The 17,848-nt window shown below is 44.1% G+C and overlaps 1 protein-coding gene across 3 annotated transcripts in view; it reads right to left on the bottom strand.

Annotated features, from left to right (window-relative positions):
- Positions 1–17,848, bottom strand: part of SUFU (SUFU negative regulator of hedgehog signaling) — an 86,936-nt gene that overhangs the window by 54,774 nt on the left and 14,314 nt on the right. For all 3 annotated transcript variants that reach the window (XR_014618644.1, XM_084290647.1, XM_084290648.1), the window contains exon 3: positions 8,127–8,263. Coding sequence is in view for 2 of the 3 variants with exons in the window: in XM_084290647.1 (XP_084146773.1) it covers positions 8,127–8,263 (137 nt within the window). In the remaining variant the exon portion in view is untranslated. The remainder of the gene's footprint in view (positions 1–8,126; positions 8,264–17,848) is intronic.

Genomic DNA, 17,848 nt, shown 5'->3' with positions numbered 1-17,848 from the left:
GTGTCAGGAAAGCAGATGGGCATCCAGCTGCCCCATACCTCACATGCACTCAAAGACAAAATGCCATGACGCTCACTTTCCTCCTCCAGGAGCTCGGACACAAACCCAAGCTTTCGTGGCTTACCAGCACAGGCTGAGGCCAGAAGGCTGCCAAAAGAAGGGCTCAGTGCACGCAGCACTGCCCTGGGTGCTTGCCCTTGAGCATCCTGAGCACCAAGAGCAACAGGAAGGGAAGAACAAACACCAGCTCCAGACTGCTGCTTCTTACTTGTGTTTAGAAGGGAAAAGAGCCGGGTCCATGCACGACCCATGCTTTGCCATCATCCCCACCAGGAGGGAGGCAATTTACACGAGTGCTGCTTGGCAGTTCCCTCCCAGCAGGTTCTCCAGGAGCTGGGCAGCCAGCACGGCACCGAGCACGGCCCCAGCACGAGCTCGGCAGCTGCCTGCCATGCCCGGCACGTCCGCTGCCCGCCCCGCGCACGAGGAGCCAGCTGGTTGGGACCAGCCCCGGCACGTAGATCCCAGCTGGAAGCTGAGGGGACGTGACACGGCCGCCTGAGGAGATGGGGCAATGAGAAATATCGGGGAGGTGAGCTCACCAGCAGGGAGAGGCGGATTTATTGCAGCGGGGCTGGGACGCGAGGACGTAAAGGACCGGGCTCGGCGTGTGCCGGTGCTCGCGCAACAGCTTGCTTTATGGGAAACGGCGAAGAGGAATCAGGCTAAAACCCAACCGATTTCTCATGGACCACTGAATAACTATCAGATGATGAGAGCTCTTGGCCACGACAAGCTCGGGTTAAATTGGAACCAGTGACTTCATGTTTCCATACCCCTTTCACAGGCTCGAGGCACGCAGCCCGCGCGCTCGGATCCCACTCACCTACGGCACGGGACGGGCCCAGCACTGCTGTAGGAACTGCAGCGAGCCACACTTCCAGCGTTTGCACAGGGTTCACTACACCACAGGTTCTGCTGAAATTAGATTTGATTTATACTTCTTTGCGGAGCCCAAAAACACAGTTAATCCCCCCCCATCTTTAATCTAAAATCCTGGGATACTAGAGAGGAGCCAGGGCAGCTCTATACTGGAAACTGGTCAATATTACAAACAGATGATAGAAAAATATATATTTTACAGAGCCATAGCAACCAGAAGAGAACAATAAATCAGGCTGGGATTAAAAAAAAATAAAAATAAAGGCACAGTCAGGGGAAAAAGAAACCTCTATGAAATACTGGAAGATTTTATTTGGCTTTAGTCATCCTATTAGGGAGAAATAAACACAGTTTTACCAACACGCTGGCCAAGCCTCATTTGTATTCAAGGAAGCTGGGCGTTTGTTTTGTTTTCTTTTCTTTTTACACACAGAAATTGGCCAGTGTCAAGAGTGTTTGAAAACATGTCAGCAAGGAAAGAGTCATTGAGGCTACCACATTGAGGCTTTTCTAAACTCCAGAGGATCCGAAGATGAGGTCTAGTGGTTAAGCAAGGGCAACAGGTGTCAAAGCGCTCGCTAGCTTAATGGCCTCAGGTCTGCAACCTCAGCCAAATCACTTAATCCCACTGAGTCTCATTTTCAGTGCAGAAGTTATACTGCCTGTCAACTGCACCGTGCCTCTGCGGCTCGGATTAAACTAACTTGAATCAGATGAAAATTGCTGGATAAGAAGAAAGCACCTTCTTCATCTGCAGTCCTCATGACTCTTAGCATCGTCACTTACCGGAGGAGAAACTGAGGCACGCAGAGCTGGTGTAACTCTCTCAAACTGATAGGTTTTGCAGAAATAGAGGCTGAGACCTTTGGAAAGGTCCTTTGGAAAAGATCCTTTGGAAAGGGAATCTCTCACTGTGAGGGTGCAAAGGGGCTAGAAATGCCCACGGAGGTGACTGTGGGGAAAAAAAATATATATATATTGCTAATTTGGTGCTGCGTTGACACAGTGCTATCAACACGTATCACTCATCGTGTACCTGCTGGAATCAGTTCTGTCCAATGCACTTTTCCAAGGTGTAATACGTTTTGCTAGGGAATAATTAAGTCAAGGTTATCCAAGATCTGAAAACTGTCTCTGCTGCATATAAGCAACTTTCTCCTGAAGCAATCACCTGAAAGCCACACTAAAGCACCACCCAGAAACTGCATCTCCCATGCTTACTTCTTTTGCTTGTAGGTTTTGTTGCTACTGCTTTGCAGTCTCCAAAACACAAGCAACTTCCTACTACTGACTTGTCAAAGGTTAAATCTTCGCATTTGACTTTTAAATTGGCTGAAACTTCAGAACTTCGATTTAAATCTTTTAGTGCATTAGTAACCAGGAAACTAAGAAAAAAGGTACGGTATGTGTTTAGGGAACAAGATCACGTATAAAAGACTTGAAGAGGACATCTAATTGTTAAGACACTGATTATGAAGGGGACTCAGAAGGTTCCCCCTCTGCCCCCACCAAAACGAAGAATCAACTCTTCCTGACAAATACACATGAAGAATAGTTCAACTTACTCTCAAAGGCACAGAGCAACGTGGAATTGATGATTACGTCAGTGCTTCACTGCACTTATTATTAGAAAGTTTTACCTAATGACAAACTCTAGGCTTACCTTACAGAAATTTAAGTAGTAATGGGCCTCTCAATTTACTTTATCCCCTACAGCAACCTTTTGCTTATTTGAAGACTGTTCTCACATCTTCCCTTCATCTTCTCCTCCCTAGACTAAACAAACGTAATTCTTTCGAATTTCAGTCCTCCACAGGTCATATTTTCGGGACCTTTGGGTCATTCTTACTGCTCTCCTCCAGAATTTTTCCAACTGACTTGAAGTCTTTTGCCCAAAACCAGACAAAAAAACCTCTCTTTCCCCTCAAGTTGTAGCCAGCAGTGTAGGACTGCACCACATACAACACATAGAACAGTTCTGTGTATATATATGTAGGTTTATGTATATGTGTAGGTTTAGGTTTAGCTATTGGTGAAACCAACTCTGAATCTTTTTCTTCTCCTTTCATGACTGCTCCCTCTGCCTGTCTTTCTCCAGCCAGTGATTGTGCACTGATTACTCCTGAATAAGCACAGGAACTTGCTCTTCTTGCACCTTACTGACCCTTCCTGCACACACAGGCATTTCAGACCATCTCCGCAACTTGCAAAAGGCTGTTCTGAACTCCAGCCCCGTGTGCCATAGTGCTTGCTGAGCCTGCAAGTTTTGTCAGGATACTCTGCATTTCGTCATCCCAGTCAATCCTGAATTGCATCAGCCCTAAGATAGATTTCAGAGGAATCTCAGTTCTACCCATCTTCTGCGGCTGATGACAACACATTGACAACTATTCAAGTCGAGATACCCAATCAGTATTGCAGCCCTTTCTTCAGTTTTTATCAAGATCACATTTCCTCAGCTCGCTCACATACCTGTTACATGAGACAATGTCCAAAGTCTCACTAGCATGAAGATAACTAACAGTCACTGCTTCCTATAGTGCCTATTACTTGGTCACAGAATTAAACTAGTTTGTTCTGCTTTACTCTTGACAAATCCATGCTGGAACTTCCATTATTCCCCGGACACCTTCTAGATGGTTTGCTGGTTTGCTAATAGTTGCTTAGGTGCCAAACATCGACTGATTTTAAACCTTGTGCCTTTTTTTTTAAATAAAAAAAAAGAAAAAAGGACAATGTGAAGGACAACATTTACCATTTTCCAGCCTCCTGGGGAGCTGTGTCCCCTGTAACTGCGGAGGCTCAGACTGCACACACTGATGTGTTCTGGGGTAAATGTTATCAAGCTCAGCCAACCTGCAATCCTTGAACAAATTCATGGAGGGCTCTCAGTATTTTTGAAGCCAGTTTCACTAGCTAGTGCCCTACTACAGACACCCGTTGTGGAAAATACAACCATAATATCCGTTATATTGTTATCGCAAGGCACTATGCATGTCAAGTTTTTCTGACAATTTCTCCAGCTCTGTACCTTAACGCTGGAGGTTTCTCTTTCAAGGCCAAGCAACATGGAAGCAGCAAGAACAACGCATTTGTTTCCACCTACATCAATATATTGCCCTCGTGAAGAAAATCAGGTAGGCTCCTGAAAACAACCTAACTTCACTGTAGAGAGAAAAAAAAAAGCAGTTTTTAATGTCAGGAAAACACAACCCACAGCCACTCTGTACTAACCAAGCAGAGTAATACTGCCATATGTAAAGAGTTAATCGTAACAAGTCCTGAATAAACTTTCCATAGGAAGAGCGTTTCTTCCTCTGTTTGAATTCAAGTGTACATTTGTTCTACCACCAGATATTCCCAGTATACTCGTGAACCATGACAAGTTAAGGTCACTGAATTGTGCAGTTTCATTTTCAAGGTTAGGGGGGTTGGAGTTCTGTGTTTTTTTTTTTTTTTCTCCAAACTAAAAATAACAGAGTTGGAATTTGTGGTCATGGTCAAACAGTGATAAAATTAAGAACAGATAAAGCCACAAATACAACTTTTTAAGGCTTGTAAACCCAGTTTTCTTGAAGGAGGGGAAATAGTGCCATTTAATCAAAAGCACAAAGCATCAAGTGTTTGTTACAGTGAACAGGGACGCCGAGGCTCAAAGAGGTCTGAAATTCAATGTGGGAGACAGCTTTTCTAAACTACAGCCACAGCGCAGGAGAGATGGAAACAACCGAACAACATCCATTTGCCTAAAAGCGTTTGTTACAAAAATACATCACCTGCAACGAGACGTGTTTTGAAATTCCAATACACAGAAATAACATTTAGGGCAGCGGTAGCTGCTGGATGACTCTTGAACTCAATCACCACCATCTGAAAATGCTCAGGCTCAGCAGGAGCACAACTACATCTCACTCTCCCAGCAGCTTCAACTGGACCCAGCAAAGCACATCTATGATAACCGTGAAGTTGGCTTGTTGCTCAAGAGATAAGAATTTAGCTCTTAGCATAGCTTTCAAAGTAAACAATCCTTTGACATGCCAAAGTGCCTGGAGCCTACCCAGAAAGTTTCTGCCAGTTTTATTTTTTTTTTTTTCCCTTGCTTCTTGTTTGGAGTGGATTAAGAAGCATTACTCAAGTTGTCTTGGTTCATCAGATGTTTTTAAAGCTACTTTAAAGTATCAGAGAGACACCACAGATTTTTAAACAACTGAGCAAGGCAACAATAAGGTATTGTTGCTTCTGACAAATGCTCCAAATTGCACAGTCAGAAGAACTTGAGCAAAAAGCAACCTTTCAGCACATAAAACAATGCCGGAGGTGCCACACCCTGCCCAACGCCGAATGGATGAATGGATTTTGGAAGGAACATGAATAGCCTGCTGCATCCCAGGTCTTGCTTTTAAATTCATCATCTTGCCAGGATTAACCTGACATCTGTGACCAGCTAGAAGATTTAAGCCTAAGTGAGAAAGTCCTTATTCAAAAGAGGCAAACGGTGAACAAATTTGTACTAAAATAAAACTAGAGCCCGATCACTTGCCTCAACAACATCAAATTTCCCTTTACACAGGGGAAGGAATGGCTGGTAATGCTTGGCGAGAGCACACAGCTGCTTGCTGAAGGGCATGAAACTATGAAAAAAATCAGAGAAGAGTTGGATTACGGGGCCTCTGGAGGCCTCTCACCAAGCCTTGTCTTGAAGTGGAGGTATCGTAGAACTTCCCACACTATGACACAGAGCTGGAGCCTCATCGTTGTATTATCTAGGGCTTGACCTCTCAAATTTTGACCCCTCAATCTTCTAACTACCCCTCCATCAGCTCCTTTTAGATCACCTTTCACCTTCTCCACATAGACAACACAACCCTTCTCCCTCCACCTCTCCTCCTAGTTCACGTGCTCTTTTTGCCCCTCAATTGCCTTGGGCCTACTGGACCTTCTCTGGTTTCTCAGCCCTTCAAACTGTGAGGCCCAAAGCCAGACACAGCTTTTTAAGTGAGCCTTTCCCAGTGCCAAGTAGAAGAGGCAATAACTTCCCTCAATCTGCTGGTCATGCTCTTCTTAATGTAACCCAGTATGTGGTTTGCCTGTTGTATGCTCTTGGCTCATGTTCAATTTCATATTCAAAGAAGTCAATTTATGATTCATCCACTGGATTTTTTTAATAATGTAAATTGAGAACTAAACACCCAGAGGCTAGAATCCATTAAAGCATATTTGAGCAGTGCCTTTAAAGAGTCATGGTAGATAGAAAGTCAAAACCAGCACGGATAAGCAGTAGATAATACTGAAGGCCCTCAGAAGTTCACATCAGAGACTGATATGCATGGGCACAACTGCTCTTTCCAGTCTAAAAACAGTTTGTTTGCTTTGAGGTCAGACAGACGAGACTGCATTACTGCAGGAAACTTGAGAAATCTTCCAGCAGAACAATCCTTTGGTTAGCAAAAGTCTTCTAAGCAGCTCATTGACGCTTGCACGCCATCAATGGCTTGGTAATATTATGAAACAGAAAGTGCCAGGAAGACCCATTCGTGGGCTGCTGTGTGAGTCTCTGCCCTCGGTACCAGCTGAGTCTAAGAATTCTGTCCTAATTTTTATCCTACTAAATCCCATTTCACTCCGCACTCATCCCCTCACTCATGGAAAGGGTCAGACAAGCAACTGCTGCAGTAGAAGTTGCCTAATGTGCAAGGCACTGAAATTACTGTTGCAAAGAGACTACACCAGACTGGAAAACATGAAAGGCTACAAAAAGGGTCTTAAATGTAATATAATTTAACAGATAACATGTTGTATGTTATACCTAAGTGGGAGACATTAGAACCAGATGCTTTTCTGCATATCCTGCGATAGAAATATGTGAGTATGAATTCACCGCTGCATAGTTAGTACTAAAACACTGCTGAACTGTACAATTCAAGCAGGATGGGAACCTCAAACAGTTACAAAAACTATGAAAGTCATGTGGATTCAGATGCTTAAGAGTAGCAAAGAATCAAGATAGAAAGACTGCAGTTGAACCCAAATGTGGATGGCAATTGGGGCAGATAGCTGCACAGCAAAGGTGACAAAAGCATTTTTGTAATTTCAAACTGCAACCAGATACACTTCCAATATGAAGTCAAGCAGTAATCTATGCTGGCATTGGTCTCTGTCAGTCAATACTTTGGAAAAATACTCTGAGTTACCACTGCCTCAGTGATTTGTGACAAATTACCAGAGCAATCCTATTTTCACATGGACCTTTCCCTTTTGACAGTCAGCCAAGCTGACTGAAAACCAGCAGTAGAATCAGAAGTTACTGAGCAATTTATTAACTAGCAGAGCAAGTACCAAATGTTACAAATTCAGTAATCATTGATTTGGAAGGTACTTCACCTGTAGAGGATCCCAAGCTAGTTTAAAAAAAAAAAAAAAAGTTCTTCAATTACTTTCATTCAGATCTTGTGATGGTAGAGGGTGCTTTTCAAATATGCAATGCACTCAGTCACTCCACAGATCTTCACGTGCTCACAACACAAGCTAATATTCAATCTACCAGTACAATGAAATCCAGGAAGAGTAGTTCAAAAAAAAGTTGGATGGTTCTCAACTTTCTGGTAAGTCTCCACAAGCACTGATGATTCCCAACTGTCAATTCTTTAGCCCTCCCAGCCTTGGCATCTCTTACAACTTATGTCTTTTTCATCTGTTTGTTTACACACACTGCTGCTGCTGAATTACACAGAGGACTGGAAGAGATTTACTTGCAAAGGAACTGCAACCGTTTTGGAAGTTACAGCCCTTCTGCTGAGAAGCGAGGCCTTATCAGACGCGTGCTCCTCAGCCATTTCAGGAGAAGCAAATGAGATTCTTACATCTCATCACCTCCTCTCACCCAGAGAGAGATGAAACCAACGTGAGAAAGCAACAAATAGGCGCTGGCAGGCCTCCGATAGTTACTGACCATTCTGTACCTCCAGCTTCTCCATACTCCTGATTTGGAGTTTTGTAAACAGCAGCTGGGTTTTGTCCCCAGCAAGCGGGGTTGATGGATGATACCCACTTTCTTGGTCAAATGTTCTCACTAAAAGACAAATCTTAAGATTTGATTGAGCACCTATGACCCAAGTGCAGCACCATGTAAGAGACGTGGAATGAAAGCAGCAAAAAACGAGGTAATGCATCTAACCCTGCAGTACCTGACTGGAAGACGTATCTGGCTAAGCCTTGCATTAACTCCGCTGGCCAGGTAGGTGGTGCCGACTCTCCCGTTTCCCTCTTTAGTCGAAATGTCAACTCAAAGCCGAAACCACTTGGTCCATCTGTTCCCGTAAACCTGGAAGGAATGAAAAAGGAAAAGTCACAACGTGCTTCTTGCAAAGAGAACAGGCTCCAGCGTCAGCACTACAGAGAAAAGCAGAGAGTTCTCACGGCAAAGATAAGTTCAGAAATTCTCTTGCTTTGGTCTACACCAGCTCAAATGGCATAACATTGTTAGGTTAACTGATGTAATACAATTTCAAAGATAGCCATCATAGTACAGTTCTCAGTCAGAATAATGCAGTCTTGGAATTACAACTTCTTCTGGAGCACCACTGTGATTTTCAGCAGCCTGAGTTTGTTTTTAAAATAAACCTGAAAATTCTGCTGCCCTGATTATATTCGCTTAAATGGAAACACCAAAGAAAGTACCCAACAGGAAATGTTATTCAACCCTCGTGGACTCAAATTTCTACACGTTCAGAAGTGGAATATAACCTTAAGTACTGTGTAGTAGGCTTCTGAGCTGAAACACTCACTTGTTTTGATGTATGGCACACAGTTTCTGTGCTGTTAATGGACAACAGGGAAGGAATCGAGAGGATGCAGGCAGAAATTTAATCACCTTTCACACAACCCAGTAATTCTTATTTTGCACCAATATATATGGTGGGACAAAAAAAAAGAAAAAGCATGTATTTACAAAGTAAGGCTTTGTATGTAACGTACACAATGTATGAATGTACAAAGCACAGCTTTGAATTTATGAGGCTATCCTCATACACACAGGGGAAGAACACTGAGTATGACAACTACAGCTCATGAATTAGGATGTTTGATCATTTCCCCAGTTTGATAGAGATAAGTGTTAACTTATTTTATTTGGTTTGGTCTAATAAGGCCTATGTAGGAGAATAAAGTCATATTAGAAGCATCACGGATATTAAAAAAAGGAGCAAATAAAGGGTGCCCTATAACACTCCAACAAAACTAGACAGGAATCCTGCAGTTTACACATCCCCATACAGGAAAGTTCCTGTTTCAAGTCCACAGTAGCTAAAACTGTCACATTTAATCCCTGAAAAACCTCATGAACAAGTATGTAGGCTCACAAACTCAAAAGCAAGTTGGGGACATCGCTTTCCTTTCCACCACTGCCATCACATCCCTCATTCATTTGTTGTGGCTGTTGCAAGAAGGGAAAAACGTAAGAAAAAAAAAAAAAAGAGGATTTATAATGAGAATAAAGACACTTGATTCTGGTTTATGAAAGTTTCCATGATTCTGCAAACGCAAATCTCCTCCTCCAGCCATTGGCAAATTCTCTGGAGAAACTTTGTGCATGTTTTGGATGCTGGTACCCTGCTGACACACGTGAAAGATATAATGCACAAAGTGTTAACGTTGAGCTTCTACTAAAAAGAGCCAAACGGAGCTGTCAGAAAAGTGATGAGAGCACTTTCCATTTGCAAAAACACAGATCGCTAGCAGTGCCGTGACCAGTTCCAAGTGCTGGGTGGACGGTTCCAACAGTAAGGAGCTTGTTTGAAGCAGACATGCTTTTCAGCAACCCTGACTAATGTAAAGAGCTAAAATTGATCAAATTTAAGCACCAGGGCAACTCCTTCAAGATTCAACGCAACTTTTATTTGAGGATTCTTCAAAGAAAGTTTGTGATGGACTTGCAGATAACATAAGGAAAAAAGTTAAGAATTGAGCCCAAGGACAAAACCAAACTATGAACAGCTCTGACCGAAAACAAGAGGACAGGTAGTGAAAATCAGACATCTGCAATAGAAATGTGAACAAACAATAGAGGAAATAAAAATTATTTATTTAAAAATCTAAGTGTATGTTTCCGTTTCTCTCCATGTCATCCACAACAAAGAATTTGAGCATTATGTACTAGAGAAGCAAATGCTCCGTGAACGCAGCAGACAATGCATTTCATAGCGGTCAGCACGTATAAAGCCTCTTTCAGGAAACAAATGTACCTTAAAGCAACAAGCCAAATAATTGCACTCGGTTCTTCAACAAAGCAAGAGCTTACTGAATAACCAGAGAGCCAGTGATCGCGGAGTGAGTTTGGATGTGCAGTGGAACCTGTATTCTGCGATCGTGCATGCAGGTCGACCAAAAAGATTGGTACAGGATGGTGGCAGCCTCGTAAATTCAATCAAAGCTGCACTTTGGACATTCAGCACCCCTGTGGTGTTTTATTAGTTTCACATATCAGTTAGCAAAGGAAAAACAGAAGTATTTCTTAGAGGGAGAAACAAAAAATTCTTCAAACCGGGTAGTTTTCAAGGACTGATTCCAGGAAAAAGCATTCACCAGAAACTGAGACGCATTACGAACGGGTCAACCTCAAAAAGGATCAAAGTTAACAAGAAGCCTTCAAGCTGAGCTTACACAGTTACAATTTTTGGAAAATAAGATGGCTCCCTATTGAATTTCCTCCCTTCAAGGCAGGTCCTGAAGCAACACTTATTTTTAACATGCATCAAGCTAGAGTTTGGGTTGTGGGTTTTATTTATTTTTTTAAAACTGAACCTCACAGATCTCCGTGCTTCAGGGGATAAACAGGAATAACTGTTTAACAGAAGACCACACGTGCTTGCTGGTGCTCCGTAAGCAGGTTACCGAGTAACAGAAGCGTTCAGGTGGGTTTCCAGCAAACTAAAAGCAAGATGTGAAGTTAAGAGAACAACGCTGGCCTGCAACACGCCAGTGGTTGCAAAGAGGGAAAAAAAACGACAGGCAATGCAACTCACCTTATTTTTTGTATGGTCATAAAGGAGCTTCTCAGAGAATTGCTAGAAAATACACAGAGTAAAAGATATGTACAGGAGCAGGAAGTTACTTCCCTTCTAAGATGCTAAAAAAAATCTCTAGAGTATCAAAAGATGCATAACCATCAAAAACCACTCTAAAATACAATAGCGTGCAATGCTTCTAATTCTCAGCTTTTTAAGGCAGCAGTGAATTGTCAGAAAAATCCTGTTTTGTAAGAGGTTTCTATTTAAAGATTATATTTAAGATGTTTTAGAATAATTAATGGACACAGATTGCTGAAAAGACTGTTTTGTAACTTTTTTTTGGAGTAAAACTTTAAATACACGCAGTTCACCTGTACTGTACAGCTGTTCAAAGGTTTCAGTTGATATAATCTTTGATCTGAGCTCACTTAATTTTAGACTGGTTGGTTGTTTTTGAAGAAATTGTGACACATGACTTTAAAAGCTCGATGGACTACCAAAACTTTTGTTTAATTCAGACAGATCTTCCATAGAAAGAAAGAATTATTAATCTTCAGAATGCAATTAGGATAGTCATTTTCGGTTAACATTTTTGCCAAAGCTTCTGCTTTTATTCTTCCAAGAAAGTCTTGTGTTTGAAAACAAGTCAAAATAGTTTCAACAGCTGCCATAAAATTTCTCTCAATGAACAACCGCCCATAAATCCTTCAATCCCAGGATCCAGCTACACGATGTATGAAGTGAATTTTATGCTCAACCACTGACTCCCAGGTTGCCTTTCCTAACAGGCGCTCATTTCAATCAGCAAGTAGCCAGGAATAAATCCTGAAATCACTAGAAGTTGAGACAAGACTATGGCAGGAATTCAGAATCGTGGATTTTCTACCAGCCTCAGGTCTCAGTGTGTCCTGTAAGGAGCTCAAGACCGCTAGACACATCAACTGCTCCTCCACGTAGGGGTGGAGGACCAAGGAAATGGCTTTGATCCCACACAAAGGTTTTCATTTTGGTTCAACAAGACACAAAAGATGCACCTATCCCAAGGAAGCAGCCACCCACAATTGGGGAATTAATCATGAGTGACTTCCCAAAAAATGAGCTAACAACCCAACCACTGGAGCATCCTCAAGCTGGCCTCCATCAACCAACAAGCTAAAAAAAAAAATAATGTTCTGAAAGGTGCAGACTTGAATAAGCCTCGTATCCACAGAAAATGGTGTAGGGAACAGCGAGGATAGCCCAAAAAGTGATTCTACCTCCTCCTACCTGATGTGCGTGGTGACTTTGAACATACAATCCTGCAATCAAGCACTCTCCAGAAGTCCTGGTACAGCACACATGAGGAAGCTGTGGGGAGCTGTGTTCAGGGCTCTTCCCACTCATTGCTGAAGCTCCATGCTGCCTGCACCCATACGAGCTCACTGCAAAGCACCTTTGCTGCTCGTGGGGTGGCCTGACCCTGGCTCCTGTGTAAACTGTCGAAGTAATGCCTTTATTACATGGTTTTTGTTCCACAGAGGCAAGATTTCAGTTCTTCAGTGTTCGTTTCTTTGATTGCATGTTTTTTTTCCTTTTTTATTTTATTTTTAAGTTATTGTTCAACACGGTTGCAATAGTCCAGGAGTGTCTCAGCTCTACAGGAAGACGACGGTGCCAACCCAACCAACGTGCTGACAGCACGTGTGTGAGAAGGAGCCCTCAAAACGCACGTTTTGTATCCACGCATAGCCCCAGGTACATAAACTGAAAATTGCAACACAGCATTAAGTTTCTGTACTAACAGATCCGAATACTTCACATAGTTTGGTCTATGCCCGATTTCTGCTGAACTCTGCACTTTTGATTGAACAGTTTTTCTTTGAACACCCCCAAAACGCTACGGAAAAAAAAAAAAAATCCTCATTTTGCCCAAACACTCGAGATACTAACTACAAAGAGGCAGCACGGATGGTGTTGTGCCTGCCAATTCTTTGCCCCCTCCAACAAGAGAGGGCACCACCTCTGCAGCCAACCCCATTCTGAAGCAGCCGGCTAAGTTTTCACAAAAACAAACATCGATGGAGAAATTCTTGGCTTGCTGCGTGCCCACTGGCACACATCAGATAGTTTTATATTATGGCTACAGCACTAATGGCAGGCTCTGGTATCTGCCAAGTCAAATCCACCCTTATATTTAATATCAAAACCTTATTTTGTCGCATGAACAAAAACAAACCGTTTGAAAGCCAAGGTCATATATTACACGCCATTCTTCGGTTTAAAACTCTTTATCTGCTAGCAAATCAGCTCAGCAGAACAGACCACATTGCAGCGCTGCACACGGGCTGAAGACGTCTGGCTTGTTCCTTTAATGAGGTAAGAGTTTCACTGATCATGATATTTAGTTCCAGCAAAAGAATCCAAAGAAATAAGAGGCCCCTTTATTTACAGAGCCGTGCAGGCAGCCTCCTCGAGCCCCCCACCACCCTGCGCGCTGCCAGCCCTCTCCTGAAGCCACACACAGAGAGCTGAAAGGCTGCTCCCCTCCGCAGCGGAGTACCAAGGGCGTTTTTCACATCAAATAACCCAGCTTAAGAGGATCAAAAGCCAAACTAGCCTTTTGCTTTAAAAGCAGCTCTAAAAACCAGAGGCTTTTCAGTTTAAATCAAAGCAATTTGCCAAAGCATTTTCTTTCCCACTTTTGCAAAGGAAGAAGAAAAGATTCGCTTTGTTGCCGTGCAAAATGGCAGCATTTCTGAATGTCTGCTGCTAAAAGCTCCGCAGCACCGGACAAGGAGCAGAGTGTACTGGGTGTTTATTTTTTTGAGAGTTGAAGAGTATGTGTATATAAATATATTAGATGTACCAGTCCCCGAAAATGGGAGTTTACGTAGGGAAACGCTGGCCCTTCATTCACTACATTTATTTCAGCCAGGGAGCAACAAGAACACTCTTTCAGGGTACTGGAGGATAGTTAGGAGTGCGTTTTCAGGAGTTACAGCTCCACTACCAGCAACCACCGTGAGATGAAGTGGGTTTCTTCTGGAAGCAAGGCGAGGGCAGGCTCGCAGGGCACCACGCTGACTTACCCCAGCTCCAGCTTTCAGCTCCGTCCCTGCTACTTTTGTGAAATTCCTTCTGCTGCCTTTTGCATTGACTCCTTAATTGCATTTCTTCGTGTCTTCCACAAAGACAAAGCTTCCTGCTCTGCTGTTTGCGAGCCGCTCTGATGTTGTTTTGAAGGCTGCAGAAATAAGCATCGCTGCATTTCCAGCTCTGGCAGCAGCAGGAGCTGCTGTTATTTCCATCATAAGGCAGTCTTAATTCTGCCTCAAAGAAAGAAGCGCCAGTAATTGTTAATCCATAGCTCCCAGCAGCAGTACTGGGACACCTGATTAGTTCGAGAAATCAATTAAAGCCGAGCTGGCAGGCAGGGCCACAACTCTGCTTGGTGAGGCCAAAGTCCTGCAAGGCCTAGGTTTTGCTCCAGTTTGAGGACTGCACAGCTATTAACCATCCCAGGGGGCTATCAGCTAGCAAGGATACTGCTATTAGCAACAGGGAGGGCTGCTGTAGCAAGAAGCATCAGGGCACTGTCTGACCTGACAGACTTCACCAGTCCTCCCTGAGAAAAATCAAGATGTGCGCCATTCCCTCCCCCTGCTCCCATCTGGTTGCAAACAAGTCACACAAAGGGTGGTCTCCTGGCTAAAAACCAAGGCAAAGCCCTGAGCAGGCTGGCAGGGCCGTCTGAGTTCAACACCTCCCCGTCTCCATCTCCAGGGCAGGATGTTGGGCAAGAGCCGATGTGCCCCAAACAAGTTTACTCCGAGCCAGCCTTCTGCCTTCAGACTCCAGGCGCCTCACACAATGTCCTACCCCCACGAGCAAATCGTTTGCAGATTCCAGAAGTTAATGGGAAAAATAAAATTCAAGTGACCCTACCTCGTATGTCCAGCATCTTGCCCAACAGGAAATGGTTGTTTTTAGTACAGCTGTCAAACAACGCAAAAGGCTCGTTTGAGAGCCCCGACGGCACGCTGAGGCGCTCCGCTCAAGATATTTCGTATGCAAGTGCAGCAGCCCCCCTACACCAAAGTCTTAAAAGCTCTCCAGAAGAGTTGTTTCAGCTAAAACGCACCTGCTTAGTCACGTAATCTCCTGGATTGTCTCTCGGCCTTGAGAAAAGCATCAATTTTGAGGAAAAACGTAAAACCATCTGAGAGAGCAGGGAGCGGTTATCTGGCCGTCAGATGGTTATCTCTTCAGAGCGCTCGGCAGGAAATTCCACGAGCTCTCACTGCCCCGAACCTGCACACACAAAGTCTTGCTGGACTCACTTCTACCCTGGTTTATTTAAAAAAAATGCTTCACAAACAAGCAGGGAAAATGACGGATGCCAAAAGAACACATGCCCAAAGATTTCTGAGGTAAAATCGGTGTGACGGTGACACGCGGCCTATGGCTGGGCCCGAAGCTGTTGCTGAGAGCTCGCTCTTGCAGCATGTCGCATCAAATGTGTTTGCCATCAAGCAAATGGAAAACCTCTCTAGAAACAGCAACAGAAATTGTTTTGAGAGAATTAGTCCAACATCTAAATCCAAACAGATGCAGAGGCGCTCCCTCCGCAGCTCGGTGGAGGCAGGTTTCTCAGCTCGCTGAAACGCTCACGTAGGATCCCCTCAGAAAAATCCAGTTCAGACAGACCTGAGTGAAATTTGTGAATTTGTGCTACTGGCCAGTATGAAAGCAGAGCTCTGCTTCACTGACCTCCCATTCAGCAATGATACTATGGAGAAGGGAAAGAAAATACTTCACTCGAAGTTTCACTCACACATCCACAACACTGATTCCACACATTTTACCATTCAGCTTATTCAAAACTCAGCTGGTAACAATCTCGTCCCTGAAGGCTGAAGATTTTCTTTTTTTTTTAAACCAGTTTCTGCAAACAGTGAATACTGATACACCAGATTTCCAGATTTCTCCTCTGATCCTCCAGACCACAGTGTCAAGTCCACACTACACCTCACCCCACAGCCAAACTGCCTCACATGGCAGGGGCACTTGCATCACACGATAACAAGACGGTTTTCCAGTTGCTTTAGATACCTGCAGCACAGAAATTGTGTGTACTTTGCCTTGCTGACAGACAGGCCAGTTTGGAGACCCCTCAATCATAATCATTCAGGCACGAGAGAAGCACCAGGAGCACAAGTGACATTAAAATGGAGCGCGGACAGCGCCAGGCCCTTCTGAGAATTGCAGCAAAATAACTAAAGTCATTGGAAATTTGTATTATATTCATCAGGAAGTTGCTTGGTTTTCTTTCTCCCCTCCTACCATAGCTGTCAGACCCTGGCACAGGATCCAGAGAGGCTGGGGAAGCCGCCCTCTGATCTGGCATTAACCGGAGACTGCCAGAGGTTTCTTCCAACCCAAGCGATCCTACAGAGCATTATGGCCAAGAGCACAGGTATGAAATTTTACTGCTGGTGCCGTGTCCATACCCGAGCTGACAGGACTCGCAGCTGATAATTCACAAACACACAAGTCAAACTCACTCTGAGAGAAGTGGTTCTTGTGCTTGGCTCCTGCCCACCCACGTGTGAACCAGCTCCAGAACCGTGCTGCCTCCAGCCCTGCGTGTCAATGTAAACCACCAGCAGCTTTCAGGGCACTTTAATGGGCTAAATTGCCAAATTAAGGCAATTTAGGGGTTGCTGCTTTGAGGTTCAGCTGTCCGTGCCACGGAAGTAGTGGTATCTGGAAGAAGGCTAGGATCCTGCTTAGCTGCTGGGGGTTAATCCCTTCGAGCTCGAGAGGCTTGGAAGCATTATCCTCCCGTTCTGGAGAGTGCCAGAGTGTTTTATGTTGTACGTGTATGAATGTATGCTTGGAGATTAAGGGCAAATGGCCCTGTCTGTGCCAAAGTTATCTGCTTCGTTACTGACACTACGTCAAGAAGCTGCAGAATAAATACCCTCGCAGTCGTAAAACAGCATCCGGGTGATCTAGGTTTGAGTCCCCTGCCTACTGCAAACATCCTGCCATCCTCGACGAGTTACTCAGGAATTTGATGCTCAGATGGAAAGCAACGCTGCTTCCCCACTTCAGATGGTAATGTGACACACATCATATAGCAAATGCCTGTATATTCCGGCTGTAAAGGTCACAGCAAAGCTGGGAAATTAACTCCACATTCTGCACAGCATGGACAAATGCCGAAAGTGGGAAATGAGTAAGGCACCAAAATATGAAACAGGAGGCTGCACGGAATACGTCACCCTTTACCCCAGCAAAAAAAAGACGTCCGCATGAGGGCAGTTTTCGTTTTATTTTCTGTTTTATGGCACAAAGATGTAGCTGCACCAGTTGGCGATGGTTTGATCTCCTGCTACGGTCATGATCAAATTGACAAGACCAAATCGTTTCATCCTTACATTTCCCAAAACACATATTCGAAAAAAAATAAATAAAGTCTTATGAAATCAAGCAACTAGAGGCCTGGCCACGCTTTTTAGCTGGAGGGCTCCCTGCGGAGCCACCCAGGCCTCCCACCTCCCAGCCAGAAGAGCTTCACAATAAATAAATAAAATAAAAAAAGCTTCAAACATCTCAAACTTCACCTAAGGGCTCGGCTGCAACCCTGCCAGCCAAAAGGACGTAAGCAAAGGGCCAGCGTGGCTGGAAGGGCAGCATCGCTGTGCTTGGTGAGCAGCTGGGGAAAGGGCACTGACTTTCCTCGCCGTCTCTGCTGGCTCCTTCCTAGCTCCTACTGCGGAAAGTTCTGCAGCTGCTGGGAGGAATCCATTCGCATAACAAAAGCGGCTTTCAAAAGCAGGATGGGAGAGTGGAAAGAATAAGAGAAAAACCCAAAGTTAGAAGCTCCGCTGACAGCTACAGCGAGTTGTTTGCAGCAT

This window comes from Netta rufina (genome assembly GCF_964035555.1).
Source record: "Netta rufina genome assembly, chromosome: 7".
Lineage (NCBI taxonomy): Eukaryota > Metazoa > Chordata > Aves > Anseriformes > Anatidae > Netta > Netta rufina.
The sequence above is the reverse complement of the archived record's forward strand: the minus strand, read 5'-3'. Positions and strand labels throughout refer to the sequence as shown.